General features: G+C 42.3%; 2 protein-coding genes across 2 annotated transcripts; both read right to left on the bottom strand.

The window, feature by feature from the left end:
• Positions 1 to 587: 587 nt before the first annotated feature.
• LOC132779312 (vomeronasal type-2 receptor 26-like) lies at positions 588 to 11565 on the bottom strand. Its single transcript, XM_060783002.2, has 6 exons — positions 11348 to 11565; positions 9954 to 10125; positions 5995 to 6855; positions 4505 to 4732; positions 3029 to 3155; positions 588 to 1489 (listed from the first exon to the last, which is right to left on the bottom strand). Exons 1-6 carry the CDS (start codon positions 11563 to 11565, stop codon positions 588 to 590), a joined length of 2508 nt encoding a protein of 835 aa, XP_060638985.2.
• A 2577-nt stretch (positions 11566 to 14142) lies between these two features.
• On the bottom strand, positions 14143 to 25480 carry LOC132777693 (vomeronasal type-2 receptor 26-like). Its single transcript, XM_060780107.2, has 5 exons — positions 25199 to 25480; positions 22782 to 23627; positions 18803 to 19030; positions 17368 to 17494; positions 14143 to 15044 (listed from the first exon to the last, which is right to left on the bottom strand). Exons 1-5 carry the CDS (start codon positions 25232 to 25234, stop codon positions 14143 to 14145), a joined length of 2139 nt encoding a protein of 712 aa, XP_060636090.2. The 5' UTR covers positions 25235 to 25480.
• Between the last annotated feature and the right edge of the window lie 1209 nt (positions 25481 to 26689).

Raw genomic sequence — 26689 nt, 5'->3', positions numbered from 1 at the left:
GGGTTAAACTCTTGTGCCGGCAGGACTGAAGACCAACAGGTCAGAGGTTTGAATCTGGGGAGAGCACGGATGAGCTCCCTCTGTCAGCTCCAGTTTCCCATGTGAGGACATGAGAGAAGCCTCCCACAAGGATGATAAAACATCAAAACATCAGGGCATTCCCTGGACAACGTCCTTGCAGATGGTGAATTATCTCATACCAGAAGCGACTTGCAGTTTCTCAAGTCACTCCTGGTACGAAAAAAAATTAATGGGGAACTTCAAGCCCCAAACATTTGGAGCACATGAGGTATCTAGAGAACCAATGCCCCAAATGATAAATCGAAATAATCTCTCCTCAATTATTAAAAGGATAAAGCTACATAGTGTTTCTTTGTGTAAAATGTCCAGTATTTGGTTATGATTTGAAGCTACTTTGTAGATAGAAGCTTCTTCATCTATTTATTCTAAAGTTTTTAAAAATATGTGAATATGATACAAGTACCATCTGCCTTTCTAGACTGTGTTGTAAAATGATATATATATATATTTCTTTTCTTAATGATTACTATTGGAAATCTCAGTAAAAGAGGAGCTATAGGGTTTTGTTAATTCTGTCCTCTTATTAGCTGGCCTTTCTTGTTCAGCTCTGGCCTTAAGATAATAATAAAGCATTTAGGAAAAAAGATGCAGGCTAGTAGACTTCCCCCAGAAGCTAAGATGGAGAAGATCTCCACAGCAACCATGTATTTCCCCTTGATGCTTAAATAAGTTGGAATGAAACACAACCAAACACTGCAAAAAACCAAAGTGCTGAAGGTAATGAATTTGGCTTCATTAAAACTGTCAGGTAACCTTCTGGCTAAGAAAGCCACTCTGAAGCTGATGAGGGCTAGCGTGCCCATGAAGCCCAGGACACTGTAGAACAGAACAGATGATCCTTCATTACATTCCAGCACAATTTCTCCAGGCATGGAGTGTGTGTTAAAATCTGGGAATGGGGGAGAGGTTGCCAGCCACAGAATGCAAATGGCAGCTTGAACGAGGGAACAAGAAAGAACAATGGAGATGGCGAGTTGCTTTCCTAACCATTTCCTTGTCCAAGATCCTGGCTTAGTAGCCATGAAAGCGAGAATAACAATGGTTGTTTTGGACAATATGCATGAAACTGCCAAAGAAAACATTAAGGCAAAAGCAACTTGTTGAAAAAGGCACAATATCTTGCTAGGTTGGCCAATGAACAGTAAAGCATAAAGGAATGAAAGGAGGAGACTAGTAAGGAGAATGTAAGTAAGGTTTGGGTTGTTGGCTCTGACTATGGGAGTAGTTCTGTGCTTAATGAAGATCCCAAGCACCAAAGCGGTGATGAAAGCAAAGGAGACTGCAATGGTGGCCAAACATATCCCCAAAGGTTCTTCAAAAGACAGGAAGATGATGGCTTTTGGAATGCATAAGTTCTGACCATTGCTGGGATGCTGATCTTCTGGACATTGTATGCAGTCATCCATGTCTGGAAAAGAAAACACGGTTCCTGTTACAACAGTGTTTCTCAACCTTCCTCATGCCACGACCCCTTAATACATTTCCTCATGTTGCAGTGACCCCCAACCATAAAATTATTTTTGTTGCTACTTCATAACTGTAATTTTGCTCCTGTTATGAATCGTAATGTAAATATCTGATATGCAGGATGTATTTTCATTCACTGGACTACATTTGCACCGGGATTGTGGCGCAGCTGGCTGAGTGTCAGCTGCATTAAGATCATTCTGACCAAAAGGTCATGAGTTCGAAGCCAGCCCGGGTTGGAGTGGGTTTCCAACCAATTGTGTGTAGCCTGTTGTCGACCTTTGCAACCCAAAAGACAGTTGCATCTGTCAAGTAGGAAAATAAAGTGTGGGGAGGCTAAATTAACTGATTTATGAGGCCATAAAGAAGACTCCAGCAAAAGCATTCCAGCGGCGAAGCATGCGGGGAATGCGGAAGTGCTTCATCAGCGTCGCAGATGGACAATGAAAGCGACAGCTCCCCTGGCAGCCAGAAAAGGTTAAATAGCCTCTGTGTATGTCTGTATATGTTTGTATGTCAAAAATTGGCATTGAATGTTTGCCATATATGTGTACACTGTAATCCGCCCTGAGTCCCCTGCGGGGTGAGAAGGACGGAATATAAAACCTCTGAGGATGTCTGCCATAGATGCAGGAAAAATATCAGGAGTGAATGCTTCTAGAACATGGCCATATAGCCCAAAAAACCTACAACAACCCAGTGATTCCAGCCATGGAAGCCTTCGACAATACAACGATATCATATTCTTCCACCAAAAGTTACCCTAAAGTTGCCTTGGAAGACCTAGAAAATTCCTGGAGTGGATACCATACTAGGAATTCTCTAGATTCTCCAGGGCTTCTCTATGGCCATTTCCATTTCAAATTGTTCATCTCAATAGATGTTGCTCTTTGAGGAAATCCCTCTTTCCTCATGGAAAATTGAGATATGGACAGTCACTGTTTACTACATTGTGAACAATCCTTTGAATTTTAAATTAATTAATATAATATATATTTCAGCCAACCCCATCTTTTTCTTGGTATTTTAGTTTTTAGACCTGTTTCTGGGGCTTTTGGGTTATTGCCGCATGTAAACTGCACCGAGTCCCTTGGGGAGATGGTAGTGGGGTATAAATAAAGTTTTATTATTATTATTTATTGATTCAGAAAACTGAATTGGATTGGCTGCATAAATTCCAATTTTTAAGATATAGTTGTCATGGTTTTCTGTGGGTAAGCAGGTGGAAACTTGTAGACGGCATATGTTCAATACCTCAAAAACTAGCACTGATAGGGGAAAACAGGTGCCATTTTTCAAATCAATGAGCAAACATACCCAGAAACAGGTCTAACAGTTGAGGCACCAAAACATGTATTGGCCAATTCAGTTAATATCATAAAATGGTAATATAATTAATGTCTATAAAACCAAACGTGTGCATTCATATTTCAGGCCACAGCCAATATAGTTGAACAACACTGTACCTTTTATATCTTACCAGTCTGGTTTGAAATCTTCCCTTCTGGGCATGGAATGCATTCATAGCAGCAAAATGGTTTTCCTTCCACCTTTACCTTACTGTAACCTGCACGGCAGTTTTCAGTGCACAAAGAAAGAGGATATTTCTGTGAATAAATGAAAGCAGCGTATTTTAATATTTTGTTTTTTTACTACTTTTGTTCAATAATAAAACAGTAGTTTGTGTTCCAAACCCAGAAGACAACAGAAATTAATTTGCATATGTGCTAGATTTATTTCAATGAGTTTTCTGCTGATGGAAGTGCAGTGTGGGCTTACTTACTTTACTTAGGCGATCCCTTGTAGTTCGAGGGTGATTGTCTTCCAGATATCATATCTTGGCGGGTGGGTCCGTAGGTGGCTGTGGAGCCCTATTCTTGATTTGCATCTTCTCCCGCAGTGAGGACATCAGTTTCCAGATGGAAGGTGGTCCCGGTCAGGGTTGGCTTGATGTGCCTTTCTCTTGACACATTTCTCTCTTTCACCCTCCATTCGTGCCTCTTCAAATTTTGCAGCACTGCTGGTCACAGCTGGAGCGCCCAAGGGCCAGGGCTTCCCAGTTCTCCGTGTCTATGCCACGGTTTTTGAGGTTGGCTTTAAGCCCATCTTTAAATCTCTTTTCCTGCCCACCAATGTTCCCTTTTCTGTTCTTGAGTTCAGAGTAGAGTAACTGCTTTGGGAGATGGTGATTGGGCATTCAGACAACGTGGTCAGTCCAGCGGAGCAGATGGTGGAGGACCATCGCTTGAATGCTGGTGGTCTTTCCTTCTTCCAGCACACTGACATTTGTCCACCTGTCTTCCCAAGAGATTTGTAGGATTTTTCAAAGGCAGCGCTGATGGAATCATTCCAGAAGTTGAGTGTGACGTCTGTAGACAGTCCACGTTTCACAGGTGTATAGCAGAGTTGGGAGGACAATAGCTTTATAAACAAGCACCTTGGTATCCCTATGGATAATGTTACAATGTTGTGGGGAACATTGTAATAGCCCATTGAAATCAGGTAATTTCTACGTTACTCAGGCATAGGAGCAGGTGCAAGATTCCCTTCCCAGGCAGACCACACATTTGCAGCTGTGAAATTTGATCTGCCATCTCCCCCAATTCACCAGTTGTGGGTTGATGATTCTGGTGAGCCACAAGAAGGGTTAGAAGGCATGATCATCAAGTTTGCAGGTGACACCAAATTGGGAGGGATAGCTAATACTCCAGAAGACAGGAGCAGAATTCAAAACAGTCTTAACAGATTAGAGAGATGATTGGCCAAAACTAGCAAATGATGTTCAACAGGGACAAATGCAAGATACTCCACTTTGGCAGAAAAAAATGAAATGCAAAGATACAGAATTGAGAGTGCCTGGCTCAACATCAGTACGTGTTAAAAAGATCTTGGAGTCCTCGTTGACAGGAAGGTGAACACGAGCCAACAATGTCATACTAAAGTGAGCAGCACCTACCTGGTTATACACACTTGGCCAAGTGATATCATCTGCAGAAATGGTTAGCAGTTCATCTGGGGGAACCTTGGAGTCTACTTTGCCAACTTTGACTCTGAGAAATGACTGGTTCGAGAATGTGACCCAGTTGATAATGTCAAAGCCAGCCTCTATTTGGCCATTTTGATCAAAGGATATTTTTTCCTCAGCACAGTTGTTAAATGACACACCTCTCAGAAAATGGTGGAGCTAAACAGAAGCAAAGGTAGGCAATTATTATTGTGACTGCATGTCTTTAAGTCCAGCTTAGAGACACTAAAGCAAACCTATTGTAGAGTTTCCAAGGAAAGATCTGATCAGAGATTCCTTCCTCTGAGAAGGAGCAAGTGTGACAACTCCATTTTGGATGACTCACCCTTGATCCTCCTCAGAGGAAGGAATAATAATAATAGCCAGAAATAATACAGGATAGAAAAATCAGCAGATGACCCAAAATGCAGACTGTGCAAGGAAACTGATGAAACCATGGATCATATCCTCAGTTGTTGCAAGAAAATCGTACAGATGGACTACAAATAGAGTCACAACTCTGTGGCCCAAATGATTCACTGGAACTTATGTCACAAGTACCACCTACCAGCAGTAAAAAATTGGTGGGATCATAAACCCACAAAGGTTGTGGAAAATGAACATGCAAAAATACTGTGGGACTTTCATAACTTTCTTGCCCCTTGGCATCTATTTAGCAATTCTGGGACCGGGATGCAGATAAGACACGAGTTGAATCCACCATGACTCTTTTATGAAAAACAACAAATTGTTGTTGTTTATTCATTCAGTCACTTCCAACTCTTTGTAACCTCATGGACCAGCCCACACCAGAGCTCCCTGTTGGCTGTGGCCACCCCGAGCTCCTTCTAGGTCAAGCCAGTCACTTCAAGGATACCATCCATCCATCTTGCCCTTGGTTGGCCCCTCTTCCTTTTTCCTTCCATTTTCCCCAGCATCATTGTCTTTTCCAAGCTTCCCTATTTTCTCACAATGTGGCCAAAGTACTTCATCTTTGCCTCTAATGTCCTTTCCTCCAGTGAGCAGCTGGGTATTATTTCCTGGAGTATGGACTGGTTTGATCTTCTCGGGGTCCAAGGCACTCTCAGAATTTTCCTCCTCCAACAACAAGTGCAAACTCTATATTTACATGGGAATGCTATAGTAGTCAGCAATTAAATTATTTTTTTCCCACCAACAGCAACCTGAGAAACTACAGGTCACTTCTGGTGTGAAAGAATTGGCTGTCTGCAAGGATGTTGCCCAGGGGACACCCATGCGAGGCTTCTCTCATGTCCCTGCGTGAGAAGCTGGAGCTGACAGATAGAGCTCTCCCTGCTCTAACCGCTGACATTTTGGTCAGAAATCCTGCTGGCACAAGAGTTTCACCCATTGTGCCACTGGGGTCATGTTATACATACAGATATGATGTATTTTCTTGCATTAATGCATTTGGAGCTTACCTGCCAAAATTGTAAGTCTAGAAGCATTCCTTTCCCTCCATCTGTCATTCCTCTGTGTTTCAATTTGGATGAAAGCATGGCTTGCAACGCATGTGCCACAGCATAGACAGCATTGTAGACACTGTAGCTCTGGCCTGTCATGCTCATTTCAAAAACAGACCCAGGAAGGGTTTCTAGCCTCTCCTCCCCACTGCAAGTCTTCCCACCATCCTCATTTAAAATAGGTTTAGGGAATGAACATTCAAATGCTTGTTCCCAAAAGATCCTCATAAAGCCATCTTCTTTTTCTGAAACAGGGTTTCTCATCTGGATAAATTTCTGGAATCCTAACACATCCCTTGAGGGAACTGCTAAGGATATTGCACCACGGAGGAAGTCTGTGCTCCAAGTTCTTTGAAAGGGAAGGGATGTGAATTCCATCTGGGCTGTCATAATCCAGATTATCCCATTTCTCAGGTCTGAAATGTCCTCAAATACTGAAACCATAGGAAACATTCTCAGAAATATCATGATCTGATTTTCTCCATGTAAGAGGATAACATTAGCAGTGCTCTCCATTATAATCCTATATGTTCTAAGCCAATCAGCTATCATTTCATTGAGATCAGCGGAAATTTTTTCTTTGGGCAGCACCGCTATGAAATCAAAACAGATACCTTCATGAGTAAACATGGGTAGAACGCTCTGTGCAAACATCTCTCCGCTCTCACTACTTATGTATAATAGCCCAATCCAGGTCCATTTGAAATGTAAGAGTAACTGGAGAATGCCCAGCACTTCCTTGTCCTTATTTGGAAACATGTGGTGAAAGAAAGTGGCCTGGATGTTGTCGTTCAACACTGGAGCAGAACCGTATAAGAACTATAGAAATAAAGAAATGAAGCAAAATAATATATTCCTAAAATAGTTTTTTGTGTCTCGTTTCTATTCTGTGTGGATGGACATTGGTGCAAATTGCAACTCTGAGACTGTTTACTCATCTGGCTACGGTCGTCCATGCTCTGGTCACATCCCGTATAGATTACTGCAATGCCCTCTACATGGGGAAGCCTTTGAAGATGGTTTGGAAACTGCAGTTAGTCCAACGGGCAGCAGCCAGGTTACTAACAGGAGCAACATACAGGGAGCATACCACCCCCCCCCCTGCTATGTCAGCTGCCTGTCCACTTCCAAGCCCAATTCAAAGTGCTGGTTTTAACCTATAAGGCTCGATACGGTTCTGGCCCAGATTACCTGTCCAAATGCATCTGCCTCTACATCCCACCTTGTAACCTAAGATCATCCAGGGAGGCTCTGCTCTCGCTTCCACCAACATCGCAAACGCGACTGGTGGGGACGAGGGACAGGGCCTTCTTGGTGGTGGCCCCCTGCCAGTGGAATGTGCTTCCAAATGAGATAAGATCAACCCCATCCCTCCTGGCTTTCAGAAAGAAAGTAAAATTGTGGTTGTGGGACCAGGCCTTCGGTCAGCAGACATAAAGCAGCACTTTGGTTGAAATGGACTGGAAAGACTATTTATATGAGGATATGGTTTTATTGGTAATTAAGATTTTATACTGTTTAATTAATGGCTTATGTATTTTATGTATTTTAATGGTTTGATGGTTTTTGTTTAATAGTTATTGTATTAATTGTTCATATAACGGCATCGAATTGCTGCCTATGTAAGCCGTCCTGAGTCCCCCTTTTGGGGTAGAGAAGAGACGGGATATAAATACCAGAAATAAATAGAAGCCTTCCTGAATTCCATTCCTTTCCACATGAGCTTTGGCTAGGCTAATCTGTTAGTCTCAAAAATACTTCTGGATTCCTTTATGCTTTTTAAATTAAATAGATTGACATAGTCCTCTCTTTAGATAAAGGTATAAAATTCTACCATAAGCATTGCTGTTTTCCAATCCACTTCATGAGACTAGACCAGGCATGGGCAAACTTTCTAACCTGGCGGCTGAATGACGGGACGGAGTGGGTTTGGTGGGCTGGGAGGTTTGGGAAGTTCTCCTCAAGCCCCCTCCATACCCTTTCCTCCCCTTCCTCTTCTGTTTTGGAGGCAGAAAGTGAAGGAAAGATGGGAAACGTTTAGATCCCAAAAGGCTTGGCCTTGTTCAGGATGAGATGGTGGACGGGAGAGAAAAAGTGTATCCATTACACCCCATATTGCCCACTTCCGATATATAATCCTAGAATAGAAGAGCTGGTAGAGACCTCCAAGGGCCATCCAGTCCAACCCCCTGTCATGCAAAAAGGCACAATCAAAGCACTTCCGATAGACAGCCTCTGTGGAAAAGTCTCCAGTGAAGGGGACTTGCACCATACTCAGAGGCAGCCCCTGCCACTCTCCAACGGCTCTAACTCTTATTCTTCCTACTCTTTTCAGTCGAATCTCTTTGCCTGCCATTTGAAACCATTGCTCCCTTGTGCTCTCTTGGTCTCGAAAGTAGCAAAAAAATCAGTGTCCCCATTGCTCTATGGAACACCCTTTTAAATCTCAAAACATGGTTCTCATGTCTCTACCTTCTCTTCTCCCAGCTAAACATCCCCCAGGGGGAAAGGAGGAAGGAAAAAGAGAAGGAAGGGAGGAAAGAAGGGAGGAAGAGAAGGAAGGGTGTAAGGGAATGGAGGGAGGGAGGGAAGGGAGGAAAGAGAGAAGAAAGGAAAGATGAAAGGGATAGAAGGAGAAAGAGAGAGAGGGAAGGAGGGAGGGAGGTAAGGAAGGAAGGGAAGGAGGAAGAAAAGAGAGGAGGGAGGGAGGAAGAGAAGGAAGGTGTAACAGAATGGAGGGAGGGAGGGAGGAAAGAGAGAAGGAAGGGAAGACAAAAGGGAAAGAAGGAGAAAGAAAGAGAGAGGGAAGGAAGGAAGGAAGGAGGAAAGAGAGAAGGAAGGATGAAAGGATGGAAGGGAAAGAGGTAGGGAGGTAAGGAAGGAAGGGAAGGAGGAAGAAAAGAGAAGGAAGGAAACAAGGGAGGGGGGAGGAAGAGAAGGAAGATTGTAAGGGAATGGAGGGAGGAAGGGAGGAGGAAAGAGAAAAGGAAGGAAAGACAAAAGGGATAGAAGGAGAAAGAGAGAGGAGGAAGGAAGGAGGAAAGGGAAGGAAGGACAAAAGGGTGGAAGGGAAGGAGGGAGGGAGGTAAGGAAGGGAAGGAGGAAGAAAAGGGAGGGAGGAAGAGAAGAAAGGGTGTAAGGGAATGGAGGAAGGGAAGAAACGGAGGAGGAAAGAGACAATGAAGGAAGGACAAAAAGGATAGAAGGAGAAAGAGAGGGGGGAAGGAAGGAGGAAAGGGAAGGAAGGAAGGACAAAAGGGTGGAAGGGAAGGAGGAAGGGAGGTAAGGAAGGGAAGGAGGAAGAAAAGAGAAGGGAGGGAGGGAGGAAGAGAAGAAAGGGTGTAAGGGAATGGAGGGAGGGAAGGAAGGGAGGAGGAAAGAGAAAATGAAGGAAAGACAAAAGAGATAGAAGGAGAAAGAGAGAGGGGGAAGGAAGGAGGAAAGAGGGAAGGAAGGAAGGGAGGGAGGAAGGGAGGAAGGACGAAAAGGTGGAAGGGAAGGAAGGAGGGAGGGAGGTAAGGAAGGAAGGGAAGGAGGAAGAAAAGAGAGAAGGAAGGACGGAGAGGATGGTAATAGAGGGCCTGAGAAAAGAGCTCATGGGGCCACATTCAGTCCCTGGGCCTGGGTTTTCCCATACCTGGACTAGACTGTGAGATCTTAGGCTAAAATAAACCATTTAGTTTCCAAAGTTGCTACTGGATTCCTTCATGCCACTTTGTGTGAAGTGTGATAACACAACTATCTGTTTCAGCATTTGTCCCCAAACACCTGAGATTCCTGACTCACATTCACCTCAAATATCAAATATTAGTATTGATAAGCTAATAAAATATGTTTTCTTTTTGAAAAGGAGAAATGAAGGAGGCAGACAAATGTAATAATATTAGCTTTCTTTGCATCTCGTGAGCACATCTTGCCTGTGGGATCTTGTAAATGGAAAGAACCGCTGCCATGAAGTAACAAGGATTTGGTCCGGCGATAACAGATACGGCCTTGTTCTGGATATCACATTTGTAATTAGGGATGAGTTTATCATGAGTAGAAAGAAGCTCCATTGAAGCAAGATAGATCCATCTTGCCAAGAAATAGCTGGTAGAGATATAGATGCCCAGGCTGGTATTGGGTAAAAGTCCTGGATTCCCATTTATCTCATGGATAGCAAATGCTATAGCCAGGATGTGCTGGTAGTGATGCGTCAAAACTCTGCAAGAAAAGTTGAAAAACGATGTCACAATGCTTCTATTTAAGTAGCTGAAACCTGCTACATTTATTTTTCAGAGCGTAGGTCATTGCAACAATAAAAGAAAACTGCTAAAATTACATGTTCCCTTATTCAAGAGGAAACTCAATGAAGAATTCCACTTCTACTGTTGCTATTACTAATGATGATCTGGCCAAGAAGAAATTGCTTGGCTTCCTTTTGGCCATTCCCAGGCCTAATAAAATTGTAGCACATCAGCATTCTTATTTTATTGCCGGAGGCTTTCATGGCAGGAATCACTGAGATGTTGTGAGTTTTCTGGGCTTTATGGCCATGTTCCAGAAGCATTTTCTCCTGACATTTGAAATCCACAAGCAGGTGGATAGTTTCAACAAAAATGAAGACACCATGGAAATGAACAAAATCTGGCTACCAGTATTTTAAAAAACCTCTAAAATCATAATAGTAAATAAAGAACAAAATTCAAAAACAGGGGAATTCCAGGTAAGAATCAATCAGAGCCAGCTAATCACCTCCCAACAAAGGATTCCCTCAGGCAGTAAGCAGCCAGACCTTGAAACTGCCAGGTCATTAAATGCTAATCAAGGTGGCCAATTGAAACATTCAGACCTAGAATCATAGAATCAAAGAGTTGGAAGAGACCTCATGGGACATCCAGTCCAACCCCCTGCCAAGAAGCAGGAATATTGCATTCAAATCTCCCCTGACAGATGGCCATCCAGCCTCTGTTTAAAAACTTCCAAAGAAGGAGCCTCCACCACACTCCAGGGCAGAGAGTTCCACTGCTGAACAGCTCTCACAGTCAGGAAGTTCTTCCTCATGTTCAGATAGAATCTCTTTAACTTGTACCTCAGACAAGAGTTAGTTCTCCCACCCTGGACATTTCACGGATATATAAACCCAATTTTCCTAGTTTCCAATCGACCTCACAACCTCTGAGGATGCCTGCCATAGATGCAGGTGAAACATCAGGAGAGAATGCTTCTGGAACATGACCATACAGCCCGGAAGATCCACAACAACCCAGCATTCTTATTTTTATTCATATGTCTAGTCCTAAGTATGGTTTACATAAGACCATCTACTCACATGAACTCACCAACCAGTTCTTCAGGAGGATGTCTTTTGAACATTATCAGGTTAGAAAACATGTAGAGCTGAGAAATAATTGCGCCGATAAGGAAATCTCCAGAATGATAATACTTGTGCTGGATAGGAAATGGATTACCAATGGCACATTTGGCAATGTGAGTATAACACACCACTTCCGGCAGTACCACTAACACCAGTGCGATGAAAGGTAGCATCTTGTATCAAAATACGCTAAACAGGAATGTACACTTCCAACACTGCTCCTAAGGACAGCCTGGCAAGTATAGAAAGCAGCATTGACTGCAAGCCAGAAAGCAGCATTGAATGTGCAGAATTAGACTGAGGAACGTCGGACAATCTCTAACTCAACAACAAAGAGAGTATTAATAGTACTCCTTGCCATTGATTCATTGTTTTGCCATGTTCATTGGAACATCTTTGAGATTTGAGAATGCATAGAATTAATCATGGTCATTATGATAATTGCAGGGCAGATAAACATGGAGTTATAACTCCCCCATGACATTTTTGAAAATAATGTATATGGCATTGGATCCACACCTGGTGGTACTTAGAATTCTCTCTCTGAAATGAATGAAAATTCTGTTCGTAATAATGAATTGATATAATGGGTTGTTGTAGGTTTTCCGGGCTATATGGCCATGTTCTAGAACAGCATTTCTCAACCTGGGGGTTGGGACCCCTGGGGGGGTCGCGAGGGGGTGTCAGAGGGGTCTCTGAAGACCATCAGAAAACACAGTATTTTCTGTTGGTCATGGGGGTCTCTGTGTGGGAAGTTTGGCCCAATTCTACCATTGGTGGGGTTCAGAGTACTCTTTGATTGTAGGTGAACTATAAATCCCAGCAGCTACAACTCCCAAATGTCAAGTCTATTTTCCCCAAATTCTACCAGGGTTGACATGTGGGCATACTGAGTATTTGTGTAGAGTTTGGTCCAGATCCATCATTGTTTGAGTCCACAATGGTCTCTGGATGTAGGTGAACTACAACTCCCAAACTCAAGGTCAATGTCCAATAATCCCTTCCAGTATTTTCTGTTGGGCATGGGAGCTCTGTGTGCCAAGCTTGGTTCAATTCCATTGTTGCTGGAGTTCAGAATGCTCTTTGATTGTAGGTGAACAGTAAATCCCAGCAACTACAACTCCCATGTGTCAAGTCTATTTTTCCCAAATTTCACCAGTGTTGACATGTGGGCATAGTTTGGTTGAGATCCATCATTGTTTGAGTCCACAGTGCTCTCTGGATGTAGGTGAACTACAATTCCCAAACTCAAGTACAATGCCCACCAAACCCTTCCAGTATTTTCTGTTGGTCATGGGAGTTCTGTGCACCATTGGTATACTTAAAAGCAATTCAGATTTATTTATTTATTTATTTCCTGCATTTATAACCCACCCTTCTCACCCCCGAAGGGGGACTTAGGGTGTTCTCACAGCAAGCACGATCGGTGCTTTCACATAAACATTCAACAAATACAATTAAAACATTAAAACAGTTAATTAAAAACTGTTAATTAAAAAGCAATTAATTAAACATGCCAATTAAAATCCAAAGCTAGATTTTAAATCTTCTTCTCACTTGCTGCTATTCAATGGTCGAAGACTTGGTCCCATAGCCAAGTCTTGAGTTTCCTTCTGAAAGACAGGAGGGAGGTGGCCAATCTGATATCCCTGGGGAGAGAATTCCACAGGCGGGGGGCCACTGCTGAGAAGGCCCTGTCCCTCATCCCCACCAATCACGTTTGTGATGGTGGCGGGATTAAGAGCAGGGCCTCTCCAGATTAACTTAGACTTTGCGATATATGTTCGGAGATATGTTCGGACTTGCTTGATGGCTCCCCTTCCACGTTCTGGACAGCTTTTGGTGAATCACCCACTCAATTATACTGAGTTTACCAAGTATATGGATTTGACAGTCAGGAGGGAGATAAAAACTTAAGCAGTTATCTCAATGATGCATTATCTGTAACAGAACTTTTGAAGCAAATGTATTTGATATATGTCCAAGACATATTATGCTTGAGCATCATGGAAAAAAGGTAGGTCCAATCAAATAGTTGAAAGAACCTGAATTATTTTTGCGAGTCTATTAAGCATCCCAAATGTGGAATGGTGTATGTGTGCATGATACAAAACTAATTACATACAATGATTTTGGACTTGCATGATTGACCTTTTCCTATTCAAGAAATATAAAAAAAAACTGCAAAACATGAATAGATCTCTGAGTTTATCTCATACCTGTAAAAATGGTGACTATCAATGAATGAGACACTAACTGTAGAGGTCTGCAAATCGCAACCAGAATAAACAGAAGCAGTTGCTCTCACTGACTGGAAGCTATGGCTCAGAATTGCCTTGGTGTCTCAGAATATGAGAGAAATGGAATATAGTATGAAATTTTTATTTATTTATTTACTATATTTATATACAGCCCCTCTCAGCCCGCAGGTGGCTCAGGGCGATGGATGCTCTAGAATATCAATAGTCTAGTGAAATGACAAGGGTTTGCAACGTATGTAAAGCTCTTCAGTCAACCTCTACTTTATTTTTGCGCTCCAAATTCCATTCCATGTTATAATACTGGCATTTTGTATTCTGATTAGTTGAATAGAATCTACAACTGACACCCACCCCATTGTTGAAATTATGAAGATTAATCATATATCATTCTTCTGTACCAGAATATCATCTATAATGAAGATAATATTTTGTACCTTAAGAATAAAATCCCAAAGAAAAGAATGACAAAAGGGCAAACAGAAAATTTGATTAATATCTTCGTTTTATTAATTGTTCTTTTCTATTCATTTTAGGTCTCAGAACAATGATATAGCATTTGGGGAAAAATATAAAACCTAGTAACCCAGTGCTGGAAGCCAAAATTGAGAAGATCTCCACAGCCACTGTGTATTTTCCCTTGGTGCTTAAGTACGTTGGCACAAAGGAAATCCACACACTGCAGAAGACCAACATGCTGAAGGTGATGAACTTGGCTTCATTGAAAACGTCAGGCAATGTCCTTGCAAAGAATGCTGAAGTGAAACTGCAAATAGACAGGAAACCCATAAAACCCAGGACACAGTAAAACATGAAAACAGAACCTTCGTTACATTCAAGAATGATTTCTTCAGCCATTGAGTTTACATCAAAATCTGGAAATGGAGGAAAGGTAGCCAACCATACTGTACAAATTGTGACTTGAATGAGTGAGCAGAAGAGAATAATGGAGGCGGCTGTTCTTTTCCCCAACCATTTCCTCAACTTGGATTCAGGCTTGGTGGCTTGGAAAGCAAGAATCACAGTTACAGTTTTTGCCAACACAGAAGAAACAGCCGCAGAAAAGATGATGCCAAAAGCTGTCTGACGAAAGAGGCAGGTCACCCTCTGTGGCTGTCCAATGAAGAGCAGAGCACAAAGGAAGGAGAGCAGGAGGGAGAGGAGGAGGGTGTAGGTGAGGCTCCGGTTATTGGCTTTGACAATGGGAGTGTCCCGGTGTTTGATGAAGATCCCAAGCACTCCAGCAGTCACACAAACAAGGAGAAGAGCAGAGCTGGCCAAACCTGTTCCCAAAGCATCTTCAAAAGTGAGGAAAATTAGAGATTTGGGGTTGCAGAAATCCTTAAACTTGTTTGGGTAATGATCTTCTGGACATTGAAAGCAGGCATCCACATCTGGGGAAAAGAAAACATTGATATATATGGCAACATCACTTAATAAAATGGAACACTGATTTGAAAGAGCCTGTGAAGTCAACCTTTCCACACCACATGTCTGTTAGATGGAATATTGACGAGAAAATTGTGCGCAAGGCATCATTTGTATGGCTCTGGCTACACACTATTGAGAGAGGTTGAAATAAAACAGGGCAAGAGTGATGTCCAATACTATCAAAATTGAGATGGAAAATCTATTCTTTGGAGCAAGGTTGCAGGATCCCCATGAAATTATTCTGGATAAGAAATGCAAGGAAGCAATGGAATCTCGTTCCTTGCTTCAGGCCATGATGTGATATTTCTGATCCAAATTGAGCCTACTTCTACTTCTACTCATTCAGCACATTATTGCCTCCACTCAAGCCCAACTCTAAGTGCTTGTTGGGCTGGATAGGAGTGGGACAAGCACTCCCTATTGAGCCACTGCTCTAAGGAGTATTTCAGGCCTGGAAGAAGAGTTCAAAATGCATTTGGCATCTGAGTAAGGAGATGTTAGGAATTTGTGCTCAATCTATGAGTGATGGAAGTTCTCTACATATCTTAGTAACCTGAGTAAAACAGCAAAGGAGGTGAGGTTTCTTTCCACAATCCAAAAAGCTTTCATCTTGCAGAATGTCATGTATCATGTTCTGTAGTTGAGGGTGGTTGGTGGTGGCAGGCCTAGCAGTTGGTGATGCAAGTGTTAATGTAAGTCTTAGTTCTAAATGGTTGAGTAATCTTAGTAAGAGTTTACGGGTAAAAGCAATTAAGGGTGGAGGTATGCAAAATATAGATTGCAGCTGGGTGTTTCTGGATATAAGGAGCTAATCTTGAGACTGATCTTCAGAAGAAATGTATTGTGTCATGTTGCTGGTGCTCTGCTGTTATTTCCGGAAGAGGTTAATCAAACAAAAATCCAGTTCATGTTAAACAATTTAATTAAAACAGCACTTACTTTCTGGCTGTTTCAATAGTCCAAAACATAAAACATAAAGATAGCACTCAGCCACAGAATAAACAAAAACTGATAGCAAATGCTACACTGTAGTCAAAGGGTCCAGTCCAGTAGTCAAACACAGAGAGTTCAATAAACAAAGTCCAGGGATCAAGAGTCTATACAGTAGTCAAAAGCCAGTCCAGAGGTTCAAGGTTCCAGGGTTCCAAGATTACAAGAGACAGGTCAGGATACCGAAAATCCAACAAACCTAGGAGAAAACCAGCATCATCCACCACTAAAATATAACAACTACTTTTCTCCCGAAAATCAGTCCTAAGGCTAGCTCCTTATATCCAGAAACACCCAGCTGCAACCCATCTCTTGCATACCTCCACCCTTAATTGCTTTCACCCATGAAGTCCTCTCACTCTCTCCTCCTCTCAGCAATCTTCACAGTAATTCTCCCATGTAGATCTCCCATCTTCTTCGTTCGTAACAATCATCAACAACACCAACATTGTTATGATGAGTTGTAAAAGGATCAGCACCAAGTATATGTATGTGTTAAAGAAAACCTTATACTGTTAATTATCATGTACAGCTGCTAATCTAGGTCAGCATATCCGGTAGCTGTATATGGTTTAGAATACAGTTCAGCTCGATGCTCAAAAACATTTGCTCTGAGAAGTCTTTTACTCACAGCATTTTGCTCAAACATTTTGCGCTGCTCATATGAAGGGAGATGAAGAAGCCAAGCTCTTTACATTCTGTATTTCTTACAAGGACTATGTAAGTTTGTTGCACTGTTTATTTTGTATGCAACACTGCAAGTTTGTTTTGACTTTGCTGACAAGAGTAAAGTTTTCTGTTTTTTTCCTCCTGCTTTTGTGCAAAGTTATTGTGTCTTTTGCCTTGGACCAGACTAAATTCCGCTTAAGCACGACACTCATCCACAGTCATTACACTAGCTGTCACTCTAGATCTGACCAATCACATATTGTATTGCATCATCCATGGTGTCCCAACAGTGCATCATAGTTGCATCACACATCAGACATTGCTCTCTAGTTTCGTCATCCTCTGACTCTGCAATTAGTAACTGGATATGATGACATACTTTGTTTTCATTACATATCGTGACAGGAGGCTCAGTATTATTCATGTATATGTTCTTCAATTTAACTAATGATTAAGTATTGTCTATACTTTTACACTATTCCCACACAAAACTAAAACCAAAGTTTTGTTCTTGCATGTACATGTACACGTAGAGTGTGAAGAATTCCAGAAAGTTGAAACATGTTCCATGTGAAGTTAAAAGATGGAAAGGCAAAAAGGAAGGGAGGGAGGGAGGATCACACTTACCCTTCTTGGTTGAAATCTTTCCTTCTGGACATGGAATGCAATCGTAGCAGCAAAATGGCTCCCCTTCCTTCTTTCTTTTACTGTAACCTGGATAACAATTGTCATTACACAGAGAAACAGGTTGTGCCTATCAACAAACAAAGGAAAATATTTCATGGTGATGATCCTCAGCTCTGGTTCTCCCTCCAATCTAATTCCATGGAATCTGTTTCAGTTCTAAATTTATGTCTAGCATCTGTAATGGACTGATGAGGGCACACAAACTGAGGATGAGTCCTAACAAGACAGAGGTGGTAATGGTCAGTTAAAACATAGATAAGAAAATCAGGATATTCCTTGTGTTGGTTGATGTTACACTGAAGGTAAACAGATAAACAACAGTGTGGCTTTAGCCTTGAATATGGAGGGCAAGGTTTATGCAGATTCCAAGTGTGATTTGGCACACTTAAACACTACAAGGCCAACTTCACCTATTGCTGAAGAAATCTGATCCATCTACAATTACACATGCCTTGATGACATCTCATTTTGATAGCTATACCACACTCCATGAGGAGTTGACTTTAAAGAGTGTTCCGAAATTTCAGCTGGGACAAAGAGTAACTCCCCTAAGTCTGTGAGCTCCACAATTCAAAGTGTTGGGTGTGATGTAGAAAGGTTTGAACAGTATACATCTAAATTACTAGATAAATCATAAGTGCTTGACTGAGATTGGCTGGATCCTGATATTTGCTTTAAAAGTCTACCACTTTTGGTCGCACCACCTTCACAAATATGCTTGGAGAGAGGACCTTTTCAGTGGTTTGGATGTTGCCTGATAGTTTTCCCACCAAGATGGCATGCTTATGATATGGGTATCAGACACTGAGATTCTGTACATACTTTGGGGTGGTGGCGGCAGTGATTAAACAATTGAATTGCTTCAAACTACAGGAAAGGAGATTCCACCTGAACATTAGGAAGAACTTCCTGACTGTGTTGTTGAAGGCTTTCATGGCTGGAGTCACTGGGTTGCTGTAAGTTATTTGGGCTGTATGGCCATGTTCCAGAAGCATTCTCTCCTGACATTTCACCTGCATCTATGGCTGGCATCCTCAAAGGCTATGAGGCCCCAACCTCTGAGGATGCCTATCATAGATCCAGACAAAATGTCAAGAGAGAATGCTTCTGGAACACGGACATACAGCCTGGAAAACTTACAGCAACCCAACTTCCTAACTGTGAGAGCTGTTCAACAGTGGAACCCTCTGTCCCAGAGTGTGACGGAGGCTCCTTCTTTGAAGGATGTTAATCAGAGGATGGCAATCTGTTGGGGATGCTTTGAATGCAATTTTCCTGCTTCTTGGCAGGGGGTTGAACTAGATGAACCCATGAGGACTCTTCCAACTCAATGATTCTATGATTATATACTTCTAGGAATTTATTCACACCCTACCTGATTGAACCAGCTGGGCCATACAATGGCATCCTCATGAACAGTGAACTCAATAGTCGGCAGAGATTGTGGATCTATCCTTCCCACTTTCACTCGACTAAAGGTCTTATTGGGGAATGTCACCCAATTTATGATATCAAACCCAGCTACTAATTCCCCATTTTTATTAAAGGAAATCTTTTCACCAACTGTGTTGTTAAAGATAACACTTTTTAGGAAGTGATGGAGCTAAATTGAGAGGAGAAAATACAGTTACAAATGATGCTCACAATCCAAATAAGCAAGATAAGCAATCTTTCCAGTGTACTATCCAGAACTCAGAAAGCACCTGGAGTATTTTGTATTATTTATTTATTTAGCAATTTTGTATACCGGTCTTCTCCCCTCTATCGGGGGACTCGGGCTGGTTTCCAACTATAAAATCACAAAACAATCATTAAAAACATCATATAACATATTCAATTAAAACGTTATAACAGCAAAATGCAATCACATTTGTATGACATATGCTACACACTATTGGGAGAAACTGAGATAAAGCAAGGCGAGACAGATGGTCAATATTATCAAAACTGAGGTGGAAAACCTATTCTTTGGAGCAAGGTTACAGGAACTCTGTGACTTTATCCTGGTAAGGAGAAGACTACATTTAAAAAAGGGCACAAAATTTATTTTTATTTATTTATTTCTGTTGCTTATACCCCGCCCTTCTCACCCCCGAGGGGGGACTCAGGGCGGCTTACAAAAAGAAGGCACAATTCGATGCCCTTATCCAAATACATACAATTATAAAAACAATTACAATAATTAAACAATTAACATATTAAAAACATCAATATATAACACAATAGCACAACAATAAACAGTCTCATGGTCAGTGTCTCGAGTTCCATAGGTCCAATAGGTTTCGTCATTATTTGCCCATCATTATGATCTTTCTTTTTAGCTGCCAGAGTTTCCAAAAGCCTGGTCCCACATCCAAGTTTTCAGCTTTTTCTTGAATGAGAGAAGGGAAGTTGCTGATCTGATCTCCCCGGGGAGTGAGTTCCACAGGTGGGGGGCCACCACTGAGAAGGCCCTGCTCCTCATCCCCGCCAGTCTCACTTGTGATAAAGGCGGGGTCGAGAGCAGGGCCTCCCCAGAAGATCTTAAACTCCGAGGTGGGATATAGAGGGAGATCCGTTCGGACAGATACACTGGGCCGGAGCCGTATAGGGTTTTGTAGGTCAAAACCAGCACCTTGAATTGTGCTCGGAATTGGATCGGCATACCAGTGGAGCTGGTATGCTCCCTGTATGCCGCTCCGGTGAGCAATCTGGCTGCCTCCCGTTGGACTAGTTGGAGTTTCCGAGCAGTCTTCAAAGGCAACCCCACGTAGAGTGCGTTGCAGTAATCCAGTCGGGATGTGACAAGAGCATGGACCACCGTGGCCAGATCCGACTTCCTAAGGTACGGTCGCAGCTGGCGCACAAGTTTTAATTGTGCAAAAGCTTTCCCGGCCACCGCTGAGACCTGGGGCTCCAGGCTCAGCAATGAGTCCAGGATCACTCCCAAGCTGCGAACCTGCGTCTTCAGGGGGAGTGTAACCCCGTCTAACACAGGCTGTAACCCTATACCCTGTTCGGCCTTACGATTGACCAGTAGGACCTCTGTCTTGTCTGGATTCAATTTCAATTTGTTAGCTCTCATCCAGTCCGACACAGCAGCCAAGCACCGATTCAAGGTCTGGACAGCCTCCTTGGTGACAGGTGGGAAGGAGTGACAGATTTGGACATCATCTGCGTAGAGATAACATCTCATTCCGAAACTCCAAATGATCTCCCCCAGCGGCTTCATGTAGATGTTAAATAACATCGGGGACAGAATTGAACCCTGTGGGACTCCACACAACAACGGTTGTGGGGCCGAACAGGTGTCACCCAATAACACCTTCTGGGACCGACCCTCAAGGAAGGATCGGAGCCACCGCAAAGCAGTGCCCCCGAGCCCCATGTCCATGAGGCATCCCAGAAGGATACCGTGATCGACGGTATCGAAGGCCGCTGAGAGGTCCAGCAGAACTAACAGGGACACACTCCCCCTGTCTAGTTCCCTGCGCAGATCATCTACCAAGGCGACCAAGGCTGTCTCAGTTCCATGTCCCGGCCTAAAGCCAGACTGTGCCGGATCTAGATAATCAGTGTCTACCAGAAACCCCTGGAGTTGTGTTGCCACCACACGTTCCATGACTTTGCCCAAACAGGGGAGATTGGAAACTGGCCGATAGTTGTCGAATTGGGTGGGATCCAGTGATGGTTTCTTCAACAGCGGTTTTATAATAGCTTGTTTTAAGCTCGCTGGAAACTCTCCTTTCTGTAAGGAGGTATTAACCATCACCTTCACCCACCCTGCCAAACCCCCTCTGGCTTCCTTGATCAGCCAGGAAGGGCAGGGGTCTAGGATGCATGTGGTGGGTCGCACCTCTCCAAGGATCCTGTCCACATCCTCAAGCTGAACCAATTGAAAAGAATCCAACAAAACCGGACAAGCAGATGCTCTCGTTACATCCCCAGAGACTGCCGTTAACATGGCGTCCAAACCCGACCGAATCCGCTCAATTTTATCCACGAAGAATCGAGCAAATGCTTCACAGCGAGCCACCGAGTTATCAGAGATCTCGCTTTTTGGCGGATTTAACAGACCTCTGACAACTCGGAAAAGCTCAGCTGGATGATTCTGCACGGATGCAATATTGGCTGTGATGAATATTTTCTGAGCTGCCATTATTGCCACACCGTAGGACCTTTAAAAGGCATTCAGATGTGTTTGGGCTGAATTGGTGGGATTCTGGCGCCACACGCACTCCTCTTCTTTCGCTTCATCGCTGCCAGCTCCTCGGTGAACCAAGAAGCTGGTTTAGCTCGGTTACTTGAGAGAGGGCGTTCCGGAGCGATTGTGTCAATTGCCCTGGTCAACTCACTGTCCCAGCGAGAGACCAGAGCATCGACAGTGTCGCTAGCCAGGAAGGTGGAGAAATCCCGAAGAGCCGTCAGAAAACCATTTGGATCCATCAGTCTCCTGGGGCGGACCATTCTAATGGGTCCACCACCCCTGCGGAGGTTGGAAGGCACAGTTAGTCTAAACCTAATCAGGTAGTGATCGGTCCATGGCAAAGGAGCGATGGTCAGTTCCTCTATCCCGTCACTCTCATCCCATCCTTGCGAAAAGACCAGATCCAAGATGTGTCCGGCACTATGGGTGGGACCAGATATTAGTTGGGACAGGCCCATGGTTGCCATGGTGGCCATGAAGTCCTGAGCCGCACCAGAAAGAGAGGCCTCGGCATGGATGTTGAAGTCTCCCAAGACTAAAAGCCGTTGGGAGCTCAACGCCATGTCCGAGACCACTCCTGCTAGCTCAGGTAGGGAGACTGTAGTGCAGCGGGGTGGTCGGTACACTAACAGAATCCCTATCCTGTCCCGGTCACCTATCCTAAAGCCGGCACATTCAAAGGAAGATGATTGTGGGATGGGACACCTGATCACTCAAGCTGGAACAACACACAAAAGCATCATGTTTTTTTGTTGTGTGTTGCCTAATATCTATGACAAACCTAAAGTAAGGTCGTTGTCCTGGCAAGATTTGTTCACAGGCAGTTTGTTTTCAATATGCACCTATTCTCCATTAAGTAGAAATATATACGGAAATGCAAAGATAGACAAACAAACACCTCATCCATTTGTACTAATAGTAACTTGACAAAAATAGATAAAATGAAATAAAAATGAAATGGAGATCATATCATATATAATATATATATATACTGAAATTTGTATCCATAGACTAAATTTGCATGGTGTAATAGCAAAATACAATAATAAGTTGTTACCAAATGAATCATGCATATTCCAGTTTTAATATGCACAGAAGAAGCTATGAAGTCACAGTAAAAGGAGGATGACTCAGTCCTAATGCCTAGACACCAGAATTCAACCATTACCTGCCATGGTTGCATTTTTGGAAGGTCTGTGATCCCCGTTGTTCTGCGTTTGAACTTGGACGAATCCATGTCATGCAGAGCATGTGCGACAGCATAGACAGCGTTGTAGATGCTGTAGCTGTGGCTGCTCATGCTCATTTCAAAAACAGACATAGGAAGAGTCTCCAGCTTGTCCTCCTCCATGCAGATATTTTCAGGGGACTCGTCTAAATTGGGCCCAGGAAATGAACACATGAATGCCTGTTGCCAGAAATCCCTGATAAAGCCATCTTCTCGATCTGTGTCTGGTTTTCGGTTCTGCAGAAATTCATGGAATCCTGACACTTTTTTGGGGAGAAGTGAAACAGATAAAGCCCCATGGATGAAGCTCAGGTCCCAGTCTCTTTGAACTGGGAGGGAAGCAAAATCTATTTCAGCTGTCATTATCCAGACTTTATTTATTTTTGGTAAATCACGATAATATGTAATTTCTAACCACACTCTCAAAGACAGAATTGACTGAACTTCTCCATTTAGGATCACCACTTTGGCAGTACTTGTCCCAAGGAGGTATGATGTTTCAATAAGCTTCTTCGCCATTGTTTCCATTTCACTGAAAAAGTTAAGGTGGGATGCGGCTTTTATGAAGTCAATGCAGATACCTTTTTGCACAAACATGGGGATTACTTCATGTACAAATCTTTGTCCTATTTCATTATCTAGATAAATCACTCCAATCCACATCCACTGGAAATGCAACATTAAGTCGAGAATCCCAGTGTATTGATGGGTCTCATTTGGGAACATGTGGTGAAAGAAAACAGCTTCCTTTTTGTTATCCATTAGTGGAGCAGAGCCATACGTGATCTTCAGGGTGAGAGATAAGGAGACAATTATTATATTAGGAAATTACATCTACCTGTTAATTTAAAATTAATGATTGAATGACATAACTATCAGTTAGTGTATCCATACTATCAAAATTACAACATATTATAAAATAATAAAATCCTCCAAAAAAGAACCCAAAGCAGAGAAAAAACAATGGGTTACAGCAAAGAAATAATTACAGAAAAGTATTTTAACATTTTTCTTTTAAAATGCAGTTTCCAATTCTAAGGTTTGAAATAAAAATGCTATTGAACTCGACTGGACTTTACAACAGTAACTTTACATCCATGAGAGTATCTCAATATTTTTTTTGTCATGTCAGGAGCGACTTGAGAAACTGCAAGTCGCTTCTGTTGTGAGAGAATTGGCCGTCTGCAAGGGCATTGCCCAGCGGACGCCCGGATGATTAGATGTTTCATCATCCTTGTGGGAGGCTTCTCTCATGTCCCCGTATGAGGAGCTGGAGCTGATAGAGGGAGTTCATCCGCCTCTCCCCAGATTCAAACCTGCGACCTGTTGGTCTTCAGTCCTGCCGGCACAGGGGTTTAACCCACTGCACCACTGGGGGCTCCTAAATTAAAATGGTGGTCTTCACATTCTGCATTATCTGAACCTTCTGGACCATCTTCGAGAACACCTCAATATGAAATCCATCACTGTAAACCAATTTGGAGGCTATCCCTTCCTAAGAATGGTAATAGCTGATGAATCACATAAAGGTAGTCACAAGGCTAACTTGAGCCTCAAATGACAATCAAAAGGCATTAGTGGAAACTAATGGAAAGTGAGCTATGAGGTCCCCTAAAAATCCATCTCATCCCATGTATAGATTTGAATGCTTATCAGCTCATTATGCAACGTATGGTCCTATAGTTTGCTCATCCCTAATTTACATGGAACAGGTCAAAGAGGTAATCTAGGATCTAAGTGAACGGTAGATAACATCCAACTCTAGCTTTGATTTCAACTGGTACTAGAGATGCTATGCCAGAAAGCTAGAAAATGATGTGCTGAACAATATGATGCAAAGAAGAGGTAGTATGAACTCATTATTGTTGCCCAATCATATTGGCTAATGGAGGAACACAAGAATATCTTTTATGCCTCCCAGCACTATGCTTTTTACACTTCTGGTCTGCAGATGACCAAAGTTCAGAACAACAATACAAGTTGGAAGTTACCTGAAACTTCTTACTGTGAGACAGGTACCTTCCATGTCAGTAGGATATTGATTTCAATCTAATTTTCATGCTAAACCTGCATCAGATCATCTGCCTCATTGATATGTAATCCACTAGCTACTACTGCATGTTCCAGCATTAATCATTTCAGAGTCAACTTATTTTGTTCACACCAGAAAACCCATTACTTATAGTAATTTTTATCCAAACATAGAAAGAATGGTAGAATGAAAAACATATGAGTATCTCATCTCACACTGAGACAATATTTTTCCCAGATTACTTAGGGGAGAGTTAACAAAAAGCAAATTCAGAGTCTGGAGGTATCGAATTCGCCTTGATATCCTGTTCTGTGGGTCAGCTTACCTGTGCAAATTTATAGGCGCACAGGATATGTGCCATGAAAAGACAGACATTAGAATTAGGTCCCCCAATGACTGCTGCTGGGTTGTCTTGGTTGTCGCATTTGTAGTTAGGGACAAATTTGCCCCAGGTAGAAAGGAGTTCCAGTGAAGCAAGATAAGTAAAGTCGGTAAGAAAATTACTGTTGTAAATGAAGAATCCCAAAGTGATGTTGGGTAAGATATCAGAATTTTCATTGATCTCCTTAACGGCAAAAATCAAGGCCAGGATGTGTTGGTAGTTGTGAGTAAACACTCTGAAATAACAGTAACAGCAGATTTATATTTCAGATTAGTAAACATTTTCTATCTACATTGCACTAAAATATATTGAAGAATGTCTGACTACTACAGATACAGAAAAATGGGCTTGAGCCTTCTACAAACATGATCCAACACAGATGTAGAAGGTGTGAATCAGATTACATGTGTGGGATATTATTTCTCTCCCACTTTATCTCTCTAAAAAGAGACCCACTAAAAACAATGCAATATTACAAATATGGGATGATATGTATACTAATTTTCTTTTTCAAAGGAAGCACCAAAGTCATGAATGACTATGAAAGACTTTCACAGGTTATTACTAATTTTATCAATCATGCTCACATGGCATATTTGTGCAGAGAACCACATTTTTGTCCAGACAGAACTGCTAGGCCATTTAATGCTAATCAAGGTGGCCAATTGAAACATTCACAGCAGACAAGAGTTCTTTCTCCCACCTTAGACCTTCCACAGATATATAAACCCCACTTGCCTAGTTTCCAACAGACGTCACAGCCTCTGAGGATGCCTGCCATAGATGTGGGTGAAATATCAGGAGAGAATGCTTCTGGAACATGGCCATACAGCCCGAAAACCTACAGCAACCACATTTTCTGTGCAGTAAACTACATTTTGACTGTCTGTACAGAAAATACTGCACATATTTTTTTTGTACAAAAAACAACCATATTTGCAAGTTTTACATAGAATAACTCCCATATGACAAACAAGCACATTATCTCTTTAAAAATGTATATTTCCTGAGATGCTTTCTATCCTTAATTTAAATCTGTTCCAGCATATAACAATTGAATTTTAAAAAGATTCCAACCTCTCTTATGTCTGAAATGCTGTATGAAGTAATTTAAAAAGAAACCCCAACAACCCCAAATTCATACATCGCATCTCCTTGAGGTTTCCCAACAGGATCTTGTCTCAAAGATAACTCTTCAGAAGATATATAAATCTGAGACAGAATGGCACCAATGTGCAGGTCTCCAGACATGTGATACTTGTGATGAATACGAAGAGATCGACCCATGTCACATGAACCAGCTGTGCATGCCACCTGAAGCAGACTGAACATCAGCAGAATGAAAATGAGTTGGATTGATAGCTTGATTTTGCATAGAAAGAATCCACTTGGACAACTGTTCAATTCTTCCCACATTGTGATAGAGGTTTCCTG

Source organism: Anolis sagrei, chromosome 6 (genome assembly GCF_037176765.1).
Source record: "Anolis sagrei isolate rAnoSag1 chromosome 6, rAnoSag1.mat, whole genome shotgun sequence".
Classification (NCBI taxonomy): domain Eukaryota; kingdom Metazoa; phylum Chordata; class Lepidosauria; order Squamata; family Dactyloidae; genus Anolis; species Anolis sagrei.
Note: the sequence above shows the minus strand (reverse complement) of the source record. Positions and strands in the feature narration are given on the sequence as shown.

Coding starts and splice junctions, on each gene's coding strand:
- LOC132779312 (XM_060783002.2), bottom strand. CDS start 11,565: ATGCTACCTTTCATCGCACTGGTGTTAGTGGTACTGCCGGAAGTGGTG. Junction 6,856..9,953: donor CCATTTACAAGATCCCACAG/GCAAGATGTGCT, acceptor TTATTTCTATAG/TTCTTATACGGTTCTGCTCC. Junction 3,156..4,504: donor GGCCAAGTGTGTATAACCAG/GTAGGTGCTGCT, acceptor ATTTATTCACAG/AAATATCCTCTTTCTTTGTG.
- LOC132777693 (XM_060780107.2), bottom strand. CDS start 25,234: ATGGCACATATCCTGTGCGCCTATAAATTTGCACAG. Junction 23,628..25,198: donor GCGCCTATAAATTTGCACAG/GTAAGCTGACCC, acceptor CTCACCCTGAAG/ATCACGTATGGCTCTGCTCC. Junction 15,045..17,367: donor AAAGATTTCAACCAAGAAGG/GTAAGTGTGATC, acceptor TCTTTTCCCCAG/ATGTGGATGCCTGCTTTCAA.